At 51.9% G+C, this 14,415-nt stretch overlaps 1 protein-coding gene across 1 annotated transcript; it reads right to left on the reverse strand.

Annotated features, from left to right (window-relative positions):
- Positions 1 to 12,625: 12,625 nt before the first annotated feature.
- Positions 12,626 to 13,557, reverse strand: KRP23_5778 (E3 SUMO-protein ligase NSE2; the record flags this gene model as incomplete). The annotated part of the gene is made up of 4 exons (XM_067890885.1): positions 12,626 to 12,786; positions 12,850 to 12,926; positions 12,984 to 13,093; positions 13,174 to 13,557. 4 exons carry the CDS (start codon positions 13,555 to 13,557, stop codon positions 12,626 to 12,628), a joined length of 732 nt encoding a protein of 243 aa, XP_067745295.1.
- Between the last annotated feature and the right edge of the window lie 858 nt (positions 13,558 to 14,415).

The following is a 14,415-nucleotide window of genomic DNA, read 5'->3' on the forward strand; positions in this document are numbered from 1 at the left end:
AAAGACCAATCGACCTTAGCGACTCTAGTAGCACGCAGGAGGTGTAGAAATTATCGGTATTGACAACGCGATTAGATCCTTTCAAAGACTCCACAACTTCAATTACGTGAGAACGAATTTCAGACGACTTCGCTGTCAGATCAACAAGCTGTAATACCTCTGGGCTTGGAACCACACCATCCAAACGATCTTTTAGTTTCACTTGCACAGTGCAATTTGAAACTCACGACGTACCATGATGTCAAACAGCAACAAGCATATAGCATGAAGTTATATTTCCCTGTCGGGTTTTGGGGATTGAAAACGATAATATAGTGAGCGTATTGCGAACGACACGCAATACTAGCTTCGTCTACAGCCACGTTTCGGCCGGTGTTTATGATCAAGATTGGGTCAGGATCAGTGCTTTGAACCGTGCTGTATTGCTGAGGATTTGTGCATGTAGTGGGTGGGTGCGCGCGGTACGATCGAGCGGTGTGCAGCCTACGCTTTGGTTAGGTGACCTGCGCGCGCGGATGTGTACACATGAATATGTTGTCTTGTTAAGCTGCGATGTTATGTCAAATGAATACATATATTGGAATGAATTAACCTCGCCGTTCTCACACATGACCTACAATGCCGAGCATGTCTTGCGCGTCGATATGTGCAGGGTCTTCGATGCTTCCTATGACGAGTTGGTGCCTGTAGACCATGATTTGCTCGTCCAATATACCGGACATACGCAGCGGGCGCAGCGCACGCAGGGCAGTCCCGACTCCCTTCGTTGACGCCGCTAGCTTCAGAAACTCCAACAGTCCAATTTCCGCGCGGCCGGTGTTGAGGACTTGGTTCTTGAATTCTTCCGCTGTGACATTCACAACGAAGCTATCGTTGAGGGAGAGCTTCATGAAGGCGACCACGTGGCGACACTCCGACTTCTATCGGTTGAGTTCCACACGCGTGGTATCCTCTTGTACCACGCAAGCCATGTGGCCGACAGGTTCGCAGCTTTTTTTTTCTGTGCTTGGGATTTGGTTATTGATCTGATGGCTCTTGCAGTTGTCCTTCTTCCGTTGTTGCGTGTGGACCCTTATTATCTAGTAGTACCGCCTCGACGATGCAGCCATGACCTTGTTCGAGGCGATAAGCCCTTCAATCACAGACAAAGGGTGGTCATCTTCTCGGCAACGTGTGCGCCTTATCTTGAGTTTGTTCTTGATCTTGAGCAGGTGGAGCCGCCACTTCATCCAGAGCTACCGACCACTCAAGCAAGGCAGTTGACGAGATGCCCGCAGATACTAAGCACTCCTCCATGTGGATGATGATCGGCGCTGCAGGAGCTAGCGCTTTAAGCTGCGGGTAGTACCGTACCAGGTAAGCGCCAAGAACTTTTCTACTCACGTTAAACCGGTGTTCCTTGCGTCCTGTGCATGTGCTAAACAGGAGATCCTGCAAGCGTTCAAGCCGCTCCCGCGTCGGATGGTCCAGCGTCGCGACGTCCACAACGTGAGGCGCGATCTCTGTCTTCCAGCTGCACAGCACTCGGGCTACCTTGCGGTCTTCCCGTGGCATATTGAAGACATAAGCACAACCTTTGTTTATTTTGCTTATGTCCCATGCATCACGCACGATCCATGGCTACGTTACTCTTCTGGTGAAGTGTGCACCAACGGTGGACACCCAACCAACGACCTCATCCTCTTCAGTGTTCCTACATTAGGGCCACTCCTCATTGTACGAATGGCTGGTATATTTGAAAAATACGTTTTACAGTTGTTGTTTGCATGAAGATATTGATATTTTGGAAATACTTCAGACACATATTTGTCGGAAGGTGTCAGAATGTCAAACCTACATTTAACCATTTTAATTGGACACAATTAAGGCTTTACGTGTTAAAATTGGTCAAAATGGTCTGCAAAGCGGCCAGACAACAATCGTGCTGAGCTATCTGTCGGAAAGACAAGTACATATATTCATCCACAGCACCGACGCCAACTTCGTCAACAGGAGCAGCGATGGGCCCTACAGAAGCAACTACAAGCACGCGAGGCTCCACCACCGCATTATCACGAGCCGCTGGAGCAAACCGCAGAAAAGAAGCAGCAGCAGCCAGGACACCAACTACGCGGGTTTCAGCAGCTGCCACCCGGTCCAGCAACCCGCCTGTGTGCCCACGGTCGCGAATACTGCGAGATCGATCCCAAATCGAGCGAATCTAGCTTGAAACACAGGAGGCGATCCGTGTACGCGCTGCAATGCGTGTTACAGAGTTGCTAGTAATCAAACGACCAGCACGAAAGCATAGGTGAAAGCGAAATACTATTTACATATGCTGCATAGCGAAGCTAACGGTTACCTGTCGATTGGAACAGATACAGAACGGATCAGGTTTTGGATCAGGTTTTTAGATACTCCAGGATAGACTTCAGGATGTGAACATGGGAGTTGGTACATGTGCTGCTGCTAATGCGGGTCGGTGGGAGGTCTCAGTTTACAGCAGGCAATGGCAGACACAAGTGCTCAGTCACCGGCGCGAGGTGGAGTGCGCGTTATTGGGTCACAGGAACGAGGTGCTGGGTCGCTGAAACGACGAGCTGAGTCGCTGGGGCGAGGTGCTGGGTCGCTGAAACGACGAGCTGAGTCGCTGGGGCGAGGTGCTGAGCAAGAGTCACTGGAGCAAGAGTCACTGTCACCGAAGCAAGACGACGAGGGAGATGCTAAGTTGCCAAAGAAGCATCGTCAAGAGCGCACGACGTGCTACTTTCAAGGTTACAAGTACACGCGTTCATGGACTTCATCAAAGAAGGTCGTGTATCGTTGTTCGACATTCCGACGCACAAAGTGCAAGGGGACTATGGAATTCCGCATCTCGACAATGGGCTACTCCAATGCGCGACCGCATACATGCCAGGTCGCGCAGGTTGCTAGTGGACTGTCCGATGTCAACGAGGATATGAAGGCCATGGCAGACAGCTTGGCTATTGCTGACGTCGCTCGACCGGTTAGAGAAATATGGCAGGAGCTGCGCAGCATCTTCTACGGCAATGACAACAATGTCATGCTTGGGTTGTCTGAGTCACAAGTGGTCAACCGCGTTTACAGAGCAAGATCTCTTCACTACAGTGGCAACGTGCACGGATCGGTGGAGATTCCACCACTCTCGCTTGCACTCAATGAGTCGGTGTCATTTTTCCAATTTCACTTTGTTTCAGCAAACCGCCACGATGTGAACAGTCCAACACGTTTGCTAGGGTGGGCTCATCCAGCGCTGGTGAACTTGTTTCGCTACCACAACGTGTCGCTCTTTATCGATGGCACCTTTCGGTGCGTTCCACGCAATTTTCAGCAATATGTGGTTTTCATGGTTCATGACTGTGCGTCAGGCCTGTACATCCCCGTGTTTTATATCCTAAGTACATCGCGCAGTGCTGATGCATATTGGGATATGATGCACTTTGTTCTCCAAGCTACTGACCAGCAACTAAGTCCAGCCGAAGTCGTATGCGACTTTGAATCGGCTTTAGTGGAAGCGGTGCAAACCCAGTTCCGTGACGCCATTGTCTTGGGTTGTCTATTCCACCTGAAGCAGGCGCTGCGGCGTGCGATGAAGCGGTATGCTATACCTGATGCAGAATGCAGTATAGCGATGACAAGAGGCGTCATCGATATGTTGACAGTGGCCAATCCGGATCAAGTGAAGTCGCATGGGATTGCTTGGGCTCAGACGGAAATCAAGCAACGCTGTGAGAAGCAAGGAACTGCGTACTCAAACGCAAAGAGGCAGGAGTTTTGGGTGTACTTTAAGCGTACTTGGATTGACGGATACTCGGTGGGGCTTTGGAACGTGTACGGTCTTGATAATGAGCTTGTTGCGCGCACGAATAACCCGCTCGAGCGCTTCAATCGCATTCTCAACACGCGCTTCCCCACTCCACACCCTTCCATGGCCACGTTCGTGACCGTGATCAAGCAACTTTCAGCCGAGTACGTTCAGCAGCTGGGTGATATACCTCGTGACCGTAGCAAGCGCGTAACGCGAGAGACCATTGAGCTGCCCATTGCCATCGATCTACCCAAGGCGTTCGAGGATGCGACCACATTTGACACTGATTCTGCGCCAGCGTCGGCAGCTACGACTTCAGATGGCGATGCACCACTGTATCATGAAGGTGCCTGCCAGCACGGTGCTGCTGCTGTAGTGTTGTAGTAGTCTAGCTATCTATCAACTAGCTAGTAGCTTTGCATTAATTTGCCAATGCCCTTTGCCTGCTGTCATGAGTGTGTTCTTCACGTGTTGCCTTCAAATCGGCCGGCCCGATCCAAAACCTGATCCGTTCCGTATCTGTTCCAAATTCAAATCTATCTCAGAAATGTGGCCATGTCCACGTTGTAAGGCGCCATCGAGCTGCGGTGGGGGTCGCCATCCTGCCTGCCATCCCAAAGTCGAGTTCAATTTGGGCCGATGATGAGGGCATTGAGAACAGCACGCGCGCAACCAAGGGAAGAAGCAGGAAGTTGTCCAGCTCTTGCTGGCGCTTCCAGAAGCTCAGAACTGAGTCAAACGCACCGGGTTGAATCGCTTGAAGCGAAGTAGGCGTTGTCAGCCAGCGGTCGAGCTCATCGTCGATGCGTTGCTCGTGCACCGCAGTCTATGTGGTGGTGCCACCTCGTTCGCTGTCTCCGTGAAGAGCTCCACGAAGTCCTCTGATAACCCAGTAGCTGACGGTGGGGCAACGATATCAGTCGACGTCGGCTCGGCGTCAGCCGCTGTCAATGATAATGCGTCGAATCTTCGTGTAGTGTCGGTCAGCTACCTGCTTGGAGGCACCTGCCTGTATATTGACCTTGGTAACACCTTTATCAGCGCTCCATATGGATGCTTGAAGTTGGGGTGAAGAAATAGTTGCATCTCAAAGGCAAAGGAGCAGACGTTCATGGTATCACGATCGGTGTACCGCCGGAAGAAAACCCGACGAAACCCTTTGTGAAGTAGCGAACGGGTTGTCGATGCGAGATCGTACAGCTCATCCGGTCGGAAGAACCGATTCTCCGTCTTCAGTCCTTCAAGGCTGTGGTGATGTCCAACAAGGATATTCGGAGCTTGTAGAGTCCAAGAAGCACGTTGCATTGGTCCCCCGACTCGGCCTGTCCAATCTGATTTAGTTTCGAGATCGGCTCCAGCAGTGAGAGCACCTGAATGAGTTCCATCTTTTACCGAGCTAGTGGGAAGGACTCCGGCGGCATCACGTTCTCACGTCGGGCTTTTGTGGCCCGCTCCTCGTACCATTGCACCAATGGATTCCAGAGTAGAAGAATGCGTCGGACGACGCGCGTGAGTCCCAGGAATCGATGCGTGCGGAAGTTTAAGAGCTAGCGTGGATGCACACCCTCCGGGTTCATAACGCTGCATAACTCGCTTAATAGAGTGCCCTTTCCTTCGACGTGCTGCGTTTTGTACATCGTTTTGGTGATGCGTCGAAGGATGTCGGTCATGGCTGGGTTCTTGGACGAGCTGTTGTCACCGACGATGCCGAAAACAGTATTGGTTGCCGCATGCATGAAGTGCGGCACGCACCACTCCCGCTACAACTTTAGACCGTCCCTCATCATCCATTTGACATCACTGCCTCCGTCGCTTGTAGCCCCGAAAAGGTTATGGCGACTCAAACCAAAGCCCCCCCCCCCCCCCCCCCCCCCCCCCCAGGACGTCACCAATCCACCGGTAAAGTGGTCCGCGTATTCCGCCATCTGGTCCCCCATACTGAGGCGCGAAATGGCGAGTCCCCAAGAGTACCGACTTGAACTCGAACGATGTGTCCACTAGGTAGAGCCTTAACCCCAGGAATCTCGTGCTCATCGGTGACACCTTCAAAAAGTCAGCGACGATTGAAAAGGTAGATTTGAATTTGGAACAGATACAGAACGGATCAGGTTTTGGATCGGGCCGGCCGATTTGAAGGCAACACGTGAAGAACACACTCATGACAGCAGGCAAAGGGCATTGGCAAATTAATGCAAAGCTACTAGCTAGTTGATAGATAGCTAGACTACTACAACACTACAGCAGCAGCACCGTGCTGGCAGGCACCTTCATGATACAGTGGTGCATCGCCATCTGAAGTCGTAGCTGCCGACGCTGGCGCAGAATCAGTGTCAAATGTGGTCGCATCCTCGAACGCCTTGGGTAGATCGATGGCAATGGGCAGCTCAATGGTCTCTCGCGTTACGCGCTTGCTACGGTCACGAGGTATATCACCCAGCTGCTGAACGTACTCGGCTGAAAGTTGCTTGATCACGGTCACGAACGTGGCCATGGAAGGGTGTGGAGTGGGGAAGCGCGTGTTGAGAATGCGATTGAAGCGCTCGAGCGGGTTATTCGTGCGCGCAACAAGCTCATTATCAAGACCGTACACGTTCCAAAGCCCCACCGAGTATCCGTCAATCCAAGTACGCTTAAAGTACACCCAAAACTCCTGCCTCTTTGCGTTTGAGTACGCAGTTCCTTGCTTCTCACAGCGTTGCTTGATTTCCGTCTGAGCCCAAGCAATCCCATGCGACTTCACTTGATCCGGATTGGCCACTGTCAACATATCGATGACGCCTCTTGTCATCGCTATACTGCATTCTGCATCAGGTATAGCATACCGCTTCATCGCACGCCGCAGCGCCTGCTTCAGGTGGAATAGACAACCCAAGACAATGGCGTCACGGAACTGGGTTTGCACCGCTTCCACTAAAGCCGATTCAAAGTCGCATACGACTTCGGCTGGACTTAGTTGCTGGTCAGTAGCTTGGAGAACAAAGTGCATCATATCCCAATATGCATCAGCACTGCGCGATGTACTTAGGATATAAAACACGGGGATGTACAGGCCTGACGCACAGTCATGAACCATGAAAACCACATATTGCTGAAAATTGCGTGGAACGCACCGAAAGGTGCCATCGATAAAGAGCGACACGTTGTGGTAGCGAAACAAGTTCACCAGCGCTGGATGAGCCCACCCTAGCAAACGTGTTGGACTGTTCACATCGTGGCGGTTTGCTGAAACAAAGTGAAATTGGAAAAATGACACCGACTCATTGAGTGCAAGCGAGAGTGGTGGAATCTCCACCGATCCGTGCACGTTGCCACTGTAGTGAAGAGATCTTGCTCTGTAAACGCGGTTGACCACTTGTGACTCAGACAACCCAAGCATGACATTGTTGTCATTGCCGTAGAAGATGCTGCGCAGCTCCTGCCATATTTCTCTAACCGGTCGAGCGACGTCAGCAATAGCCAAGCTGTCTGCCATGGCCTTCATATCCTCGTTGACATCGGACAGTCCACTAGCAACCTGCGCGACCTGGCATGTATGCGGTCGCGCATTGGAGTAGCCCATTGTCGAGATGCGGAATTCCATAGTCCCCTTGCACTTTGTGCGTCGGAATGTCGAACAACGATACACGACCTTCTTTGATGAAGTCCATGAACGCGTGTACTTGTAACCTTGAAAGTAGCACGTCGTGCGCTCTTGACGATGCTTCTTTGGCAACTTAGCATCTCCCTCGTCGTCTTGCTTCGGTGACAGTGACTCTTGCTCCAGTGACTCTTGCTCAGCACCTCGCCCCAGCGACCCAGCACCTCGTTCCTGTGACCCAATAACGCGCACTCCACCTCGCGCCGGTGACTGAGCACTTGTGTCTGCCATTGCCTGCTGCAAACTGAGACCTACCACCGACCCGCATTAGCAGCAGCACATGCACCAACTCCCATGTTCACATCCTGAAGTCTATCCTGGAGTATCTAAAAACCTGATCCAAAACCTGATCCGTTCTGTATCTGTTCCAATCGACAGGTAACCATTGAAAAGTACTTCGCGGAGCCGATTGTGTTGTCGGCTAGCATTGCCTAGATCTCGCGCTTCGTCAAGTCCAGTGGTTGCTTCGTGTCTTCGATCTCAGCGAATAGCCATTCACGACGTCTCGCTGCAAGTGAGGCCAGCGTAGCACGTTGTTCAGGTAAACTCGAGTCATTGACGTATTTCGAGAGCGCATTAATCACTGTGTGGAGAAGATTGCCATCGATCTTGTTCAGTATGGTTGATAGACCGGCAAATATTTGAGGGTTTCCACACGCCAGCGCAAGCTTTAAAAGTGTGATGATCTTACCCGAAGATACGAATGCATCGGCGTGGCCAGAGCACCGTGCGTGAGCTTTCTTCAGCGCAAACTCTACGAGAGCTAGAAGTGCAGCATCGTTGTCATGGAATGTGTTTGCGAGATCCAAAGCTCGATCCGAGCGAATTTCAGTTGATTGCACGTCGATGGCATTCAGTGTGGCAGCACTAACGTATGCCCATCCAAATGTGCGCACGAGAGCTGGAAGCCATTGGAGAAATAACTGTCTGTCCTTGTCTTTCAGCTGGGCAACAGACTTCTTGAAAAACGCCTGGATCAGTGTAGTGTCACCCAAGTCAACGATGGCAGCACCTAGCTCCCGGCAAAGGGGTACAAACTCAACAGATGCATTGCTCTTCTCGAAGATTTTGAGAGTTTGAGCGAAATGGCATCCATTTTCATCAAGTTCGGCGCTGAGAAGCATTCGGAGCGTTGTAGCACTGTGCAAGAATTACAGGCACACAGGACACTTCTCCAAACAATGCGACTGCGTTCACTATGTCGGCGGAAGCAGGCCAGCCAATAAGTGCAAAACGTTCGTGCTCCGAGCTGGTGCTTCTCTCTCCACTTTCCCACAGCTGCGACAGTGTTTCGTTGGCAGGATTCAAGAAAACCAGCTTCTTGGTCCACTCGGCATCGTGCAACGTGCCACCGTCGATCTTCGCGCCGGTGATCGAATACCAGATCATGCTCTGCATCAATTGTTTCACTTCCGACTGGTCGTTCTGCCGGAGAATCGGAGCTCGATAACGAAGACGCACCAGGTAAAACACTAGCTTCTTCCCTGACTCAAGAAAAATGTTCGCGTCCCTCAAAAACTGGAAGCGATTACGGTCGACGACTGAAAGTGCATCAACACCGACAGACTCAGCATCCGTCCGTGTGCACGACGTGGACAGCATGAGGGCAAGTATCACGTTCTCATCTTGACCCGCATTATGCTGCGTTTCCTCGTCACGTGCGGTCCGTCATCACTCGCAAGTCGTAGCCGCAGGTGGGGTTGGCCTTCAGGGCGTCGCTCAGCGTCCCGATCTCCGTCTCGTTGATCTTGTTGGCGGCCTCCGTGAAGTTGGCGCCGATCAAGAAAGCCTTGAACTTGCTCCAGCTAGACACGAGGTCGTCCTTGTACCCGATGGCGTTTAGCAAGATCCAGTTCATCGTCGTAAGCACACGACCCGAGACATAAGAGGCCTCGGCAAGTCCCAACCCATGCAAATGTAAATGGCCATCGGCAGGTCCGTCACGATGTTGTTCGACTGGTGCAAGATGTTGAAAATCTTGTCCGTCGAGGCCCGCGGGTCCGTGGTCTTGATGTTACGCACGTAACGGATGATGGATCTCATCGTACCGATCATCATGTTAGCGCAGTCGAATGCGCGCGTCGCACCCTTTGAAAGCTGCCACAGTTTCTGAGACGCACCAACGGTAGCGATGACTAGACGTGCTAGCTACAGCACCGACCTTGTTGAGCACCTCCATCGCACAGTCATCGTTCTGACGGATGCATTCCATGCCGCACTCGACCGGGTAGGCGATCGGGCACTCGGCCCAGCACGTGTTGGTAACCTCGTTCTGGTCGAAGTTGGTCGGGCATGCGTCCATGATGAGTGCTTCACGGTAGCACGCGGCGTCGGGGGAGACGGCGCGAGGCCCCACCCAGTTGCGGTACGTCGACTTGATCTCGCTGGTAGCAGCTCGCCGTTTACCACTACTGAACTCGGATCAATGAACGAACCCGATCCAGCAGACGCGATCAAATTGTCGAGCGACGAAGAAGCAGCAGTGGACTGAAGGGACGAGTCAAGTGACGGAGATCCCGTTGTAGCTGGAGCCGCCATCGATGGGGCTGCCGTTGCCAGCTCAATGCGCTAGGTGCAGTTTGCCTTTTTTGGCTGGTAGGGACTGAGAGGACTCATCATGATCCTCGAGCTTCTATTGTAACTACGATGGCACTCCTGCACGGCCAATGTAAGCCCAAGTCAAAGTGGGCACCAACAAAGTTACTTACTGGCTTGCACGTTCAACCATATCCTACACATAAACGTCCTCGTCCTCCCCCAAGTACATGAAGCAAGCAGTACGCCTCGAGGCCCATTGAAGCACCCGTCCTTCTTCCCAGAGCTGCTCGAACTCGCGCTTGATCGAATCAAGGTGCGCCTGACCCGTGCGCGTCTCAAAGGTCTGTGCATGGCGGGCTCTATCGAACGCAACCGCGCTGTAGTTGCCCGTGCCTTCTAACATGAACTCGCCGTTGACGATGGTCCACTTGTTGTGGACCATGAAGCTGGCCACGCGTCCAGTCTCGACCTGGATCCCCGCACTTGCGTACCCAAGTCATGTTTTTTTTCTTTTGGAGCGCGCTTCGCTCGTCGACGATCATGCGAATGGTGCAGCCTTCTGCACGCGCCTTCAGAATGCTCGACCGGTGCCACAATGCCACACCTTGGCTGCAAACTCTCTCCATTTTCGTACATGGCGTAGTAATGCGCGACCGTCCGTCGATTCCAGCCGGGGTGCTCCTCGCAGATGGCCTTGATGTCCTTCTTACCGGTCCGGACGAAAGCAGTGTAGCACCGGGTGATCCAAAACTCGGGATCCCGAAAACCTCGGAGCACCTTCATCTCCTCTACATTTCTCTCTCGTTCTCACTGCAGACAAACTCTTGAGCCAGCCACTCGGCCGAAGCTCCAAGCCGCCACGCAGAACAGCTCCGTTTATTGTGGCGATTGTGCAAAAGCGCAAAAGCTCAAGTTGCAGAACCCTGTCCTGTGTGTGTATGTGGGCTACAGATGAACAGTACCGCGGGTATCTCACCTTTCCAGTTGTTTTGCAAGGCAACAGACCATCTTCCAGTGCATGAGTTTGGGGCCTTTGCGTGAAATACGTTGACCCCGTTTTCGATCATCATAGCTGAGCTTTTCTCGGAGATTTGTGCCCGATCAACGATAGCACGCTGGGAGGCCCGGATGATAGCGTCTGTCGGTTCAGGATGCGTCAAGATGAACAGAGCGATATCTACTGAGGTCTCTGCGCCGTCGAGCAAATCGATGAGCTTCTGAGGTGCAGCTTCGTCGCGAGAAAACCAGTAGTCTACAATTGTAGTTTGTAGTCTACACAGTATGTCCTGCTCCATGCGGCCAATACTCGACGGTCGACCCCCATAAGCTTTGCGATTCCTTGAACGATTGGTTTTGTGTGATGCTAAGACCTCGTTTCAGCATTTCCACCACGAAACGCATGGGGGCCCACCGATAGGGTTTACCTGACTTCGACTCGTCTTGTTTGGGGTGGGCGTGGACGATGGAGTCGATCGTGCTGCGGGGGTGTCGTTAGTCGCGGACGGCGTTTCTTGGGCAGCGTACTTCCGAGTTCTGTAGGCATTCGGTATGACGCGTCGTGATGCAGTGTACATCCGAATGGTGGCGAGAGCGATGCTTTCCGCTGTTGGCACACTTGCGAGCGCGACAACATACTGGGGGCGGGTGGGGACGAGCTCGCTGGTGGAGGACTGGGCAAGTGGAATTTCTCCGGATGGAGGAGGGACCACATTCTCCTCGCCTGCTGCTTTAACGACCGACCACCGAAGAGAAGAGCAAGCGCAAACTGCTGAAACCCCCACACTGATGTGGTGCAGATCGTGAAGATGGAAGGTAAAAGGCAGACTTCAAGGGGTAGACATTTTAGTGGTTAGTTGTTGTTTTTTTGCCATGGAGCCTATTCAAAATTTCCGTCGCTATACTGATACATGAGCTCTTTAGGGGAAATGGACAATGATACCGCTCGGGTCTAGCCGAGCGGTATCGTTGCTCGGCTTACCGATAGCATGTGCGCTAATGTCACCAGGCGTACTCAACGCCTGAGATGATTTTTAGGACGGCGCCGTCTCAGTAAAAGCAACAAGCAACTCTACTGAGTCACCCGAAAAAATAATCACCGAAAGCATTAATGATAGACGGGAAGCGGGATATAGTACAAGGAGGCAGCGGCCTTGAGAAGGGTTCCTTCAAGCTGCTCTGCCTTCGAAGCTGACATTCTTACAGTTGGTCACTCGGCATTATTCAGCCGCGGTGATAGTCGATATTTTCAAATTGGGGCTTCGACAGACTTCATCCGGGCAGTTTGACTTTTTTACAGCAATGTTGAACAGCTCGCAAGAAGACTTTTCGCCTGGGTTTTGAGGCTCAACGGCTCATTCCCTGCTCAGCACACAGAAGCCAACTCCTCACTGACAGAGGAGCAATCCAGCTTCACCAATACAATCGCATTGTGAAGCAATACCATTGATGCTAAGCTAACATCACGTAAATTCATGCAACACTCATCGAGGGTGCTACGGGGGTAATAGTGCGCGCATAGCGAATGTGCTGTTAGAGCAGCAAAAATAAAAGTCGATATCGAGTTTCCAAAATGCAATCAAATACCGAGAAGGTTGTCGAACGCTGCTTGAGAAACCGCTTGTACTACGTGCCGAGCGGTAACGTTACTCGACGACATATTCCTCTTCCTCATCGTCATCACCCTGATCCACCGGGGCCGCAGCCTGCGACCGCTGCTGCTCTGAAGTGTGTTGGATGCGCGAAATAATGACCTCCATCTCGACATCGCGTTCCAAGTTGTTGAACGCCAATTTCTGGGGGCAGCCTGCACACAGTCGTCAGCACTTCATACATAACTCACAGCAATCCTCAATCCATCGACGCATACCTGCGACTGGGCACTTCTTGCTGTGCTGCAAGTGCGACTGGATACCCTGTTTCGAGTACGAGTGGCCACATCTCGGACTGCACACCATTGTTAAATATCCATATCGCCACCAGCACCAGTAAACAGTCACGTACTTCCTGAGCGGCTCCACCATCTCCATCTGCGTGACCGGACAGATCGTGCTCCTAGTGCTCTCACTCTCCTGGATGAACACGTCATCATCTCCGTCCATGGCCAGCTCAATCTACCAGCAACCAATGTAAAAATCCCCCCCTCCATCAGAAACAATAACTCTCCTCTGTAGCAACTGCAGCCACCACCCACCCCTGCTCGGTCACAGAACTTCTTGTAGAAATCGTGTTTGGTGGCATTGATGCGGGGTGTGGCCAACGCGTCCTTGAGCAGTTTGTCAATCTTCTGCTGGTTCAATTTCCCGCTCTCCACGAGCGGCTCCAGCTTCTCCAGCTGCGCCTTGTAGCGCTCAAGCTGCGTGCCTAGCACGGCGAACCCTTTGGCCGCCTCGTCCAGCTGTTGCAGGTGCTGCTGTTCCTCCAGGTCCTTCAGGAACGCCGCGTTGTTGCACAGCGACTCCACACCCTCGAACGTGTACTTGAGCAACTCCATGTGCTGCTTCTTGGCCGCGTACAGCGCCATCTTGAGCGCGCTCGGCAGCGCCTGCTGAATATTTGCCTCCAGCTCCGCGTCCATTGTCAAAAGTTCCTAGAAAAAAGCGCGCCAAACAAAATATAAAGGTTGGAACCTACAAGCAGAGATTGACAGTAATTTGGCATATAGTACTTTATTCTATTTTAATTACTATCCACATAGTATTATAAACCATAGTAGATAGTAGTTTCAGACCGACTCAGATTTATACTACTACTATTGTAGCTAGTAGAACAAATTATGAGTAATATAGGTACTATCTGACTACTAGGGAGGTAATTTCCTATTGGACAACGCGAGTGTTCGATGATATCTCGCTTAGCCGATGGGCAGTTAGCAGCACTGCCTGCTTACTCAGAGATGTTCTGTATGCACATTTCCTTAAACTACTTCTGCACTCCGCAGATACCGGTTTACAAGTCTGCTATTCTGTATTTGTACTCCAAGGGAATCCTGTACGCCAACACTTCGCCCGTTCTGTAGTACCAGCTGCATGGCGTGACCTAACTTGACCTGATCTACCAATGACCTATTTTGCGCTCTTCCCTGTTGGAAGAGAATTTCTTGCCGTAAAACTGCGCGGCTCGGCTAACTTGTGTGCTCATTTTGCGAATTTCCAGCAACCAAAGACTCCTCCGCACTCTTTCAGCTCACTCACACCCTTCATGACGTGTCATCCTCGACTGCTCGTACGCCGAGCTAACCACGACGGACTCGAGTGTAGTTTCTGGCCTTGGTGTCATCACGTATGCAGCAACGAGCAGTACGACGCCGGGATCCTGTCCGAGCGCTTTTGCTGCGCTTCGTGCGTTATTTTTTTTCAGTGGAAGACTATGTTTGTAGGAGTATTGAAGCTGCCTGCGAGCACGTGAATATCCTTCTCTGGTTTCGTGAATCTGG

This window comes from Phytophthora ramorum (genome assembly GCF_020800215.1).
Source record: "Phytophthora ramorum isolate Pr-102 chromosome Unknown Phyram_PR-102_s0005, whole genome shotgun sequence".
Classification (NCBI taxonomy): Eukaryota; Oomycota; class Peronosporomycetes; order Peronosporales; family Peronosporaceae; genus Phytophthora; species Phytophthora ramorum.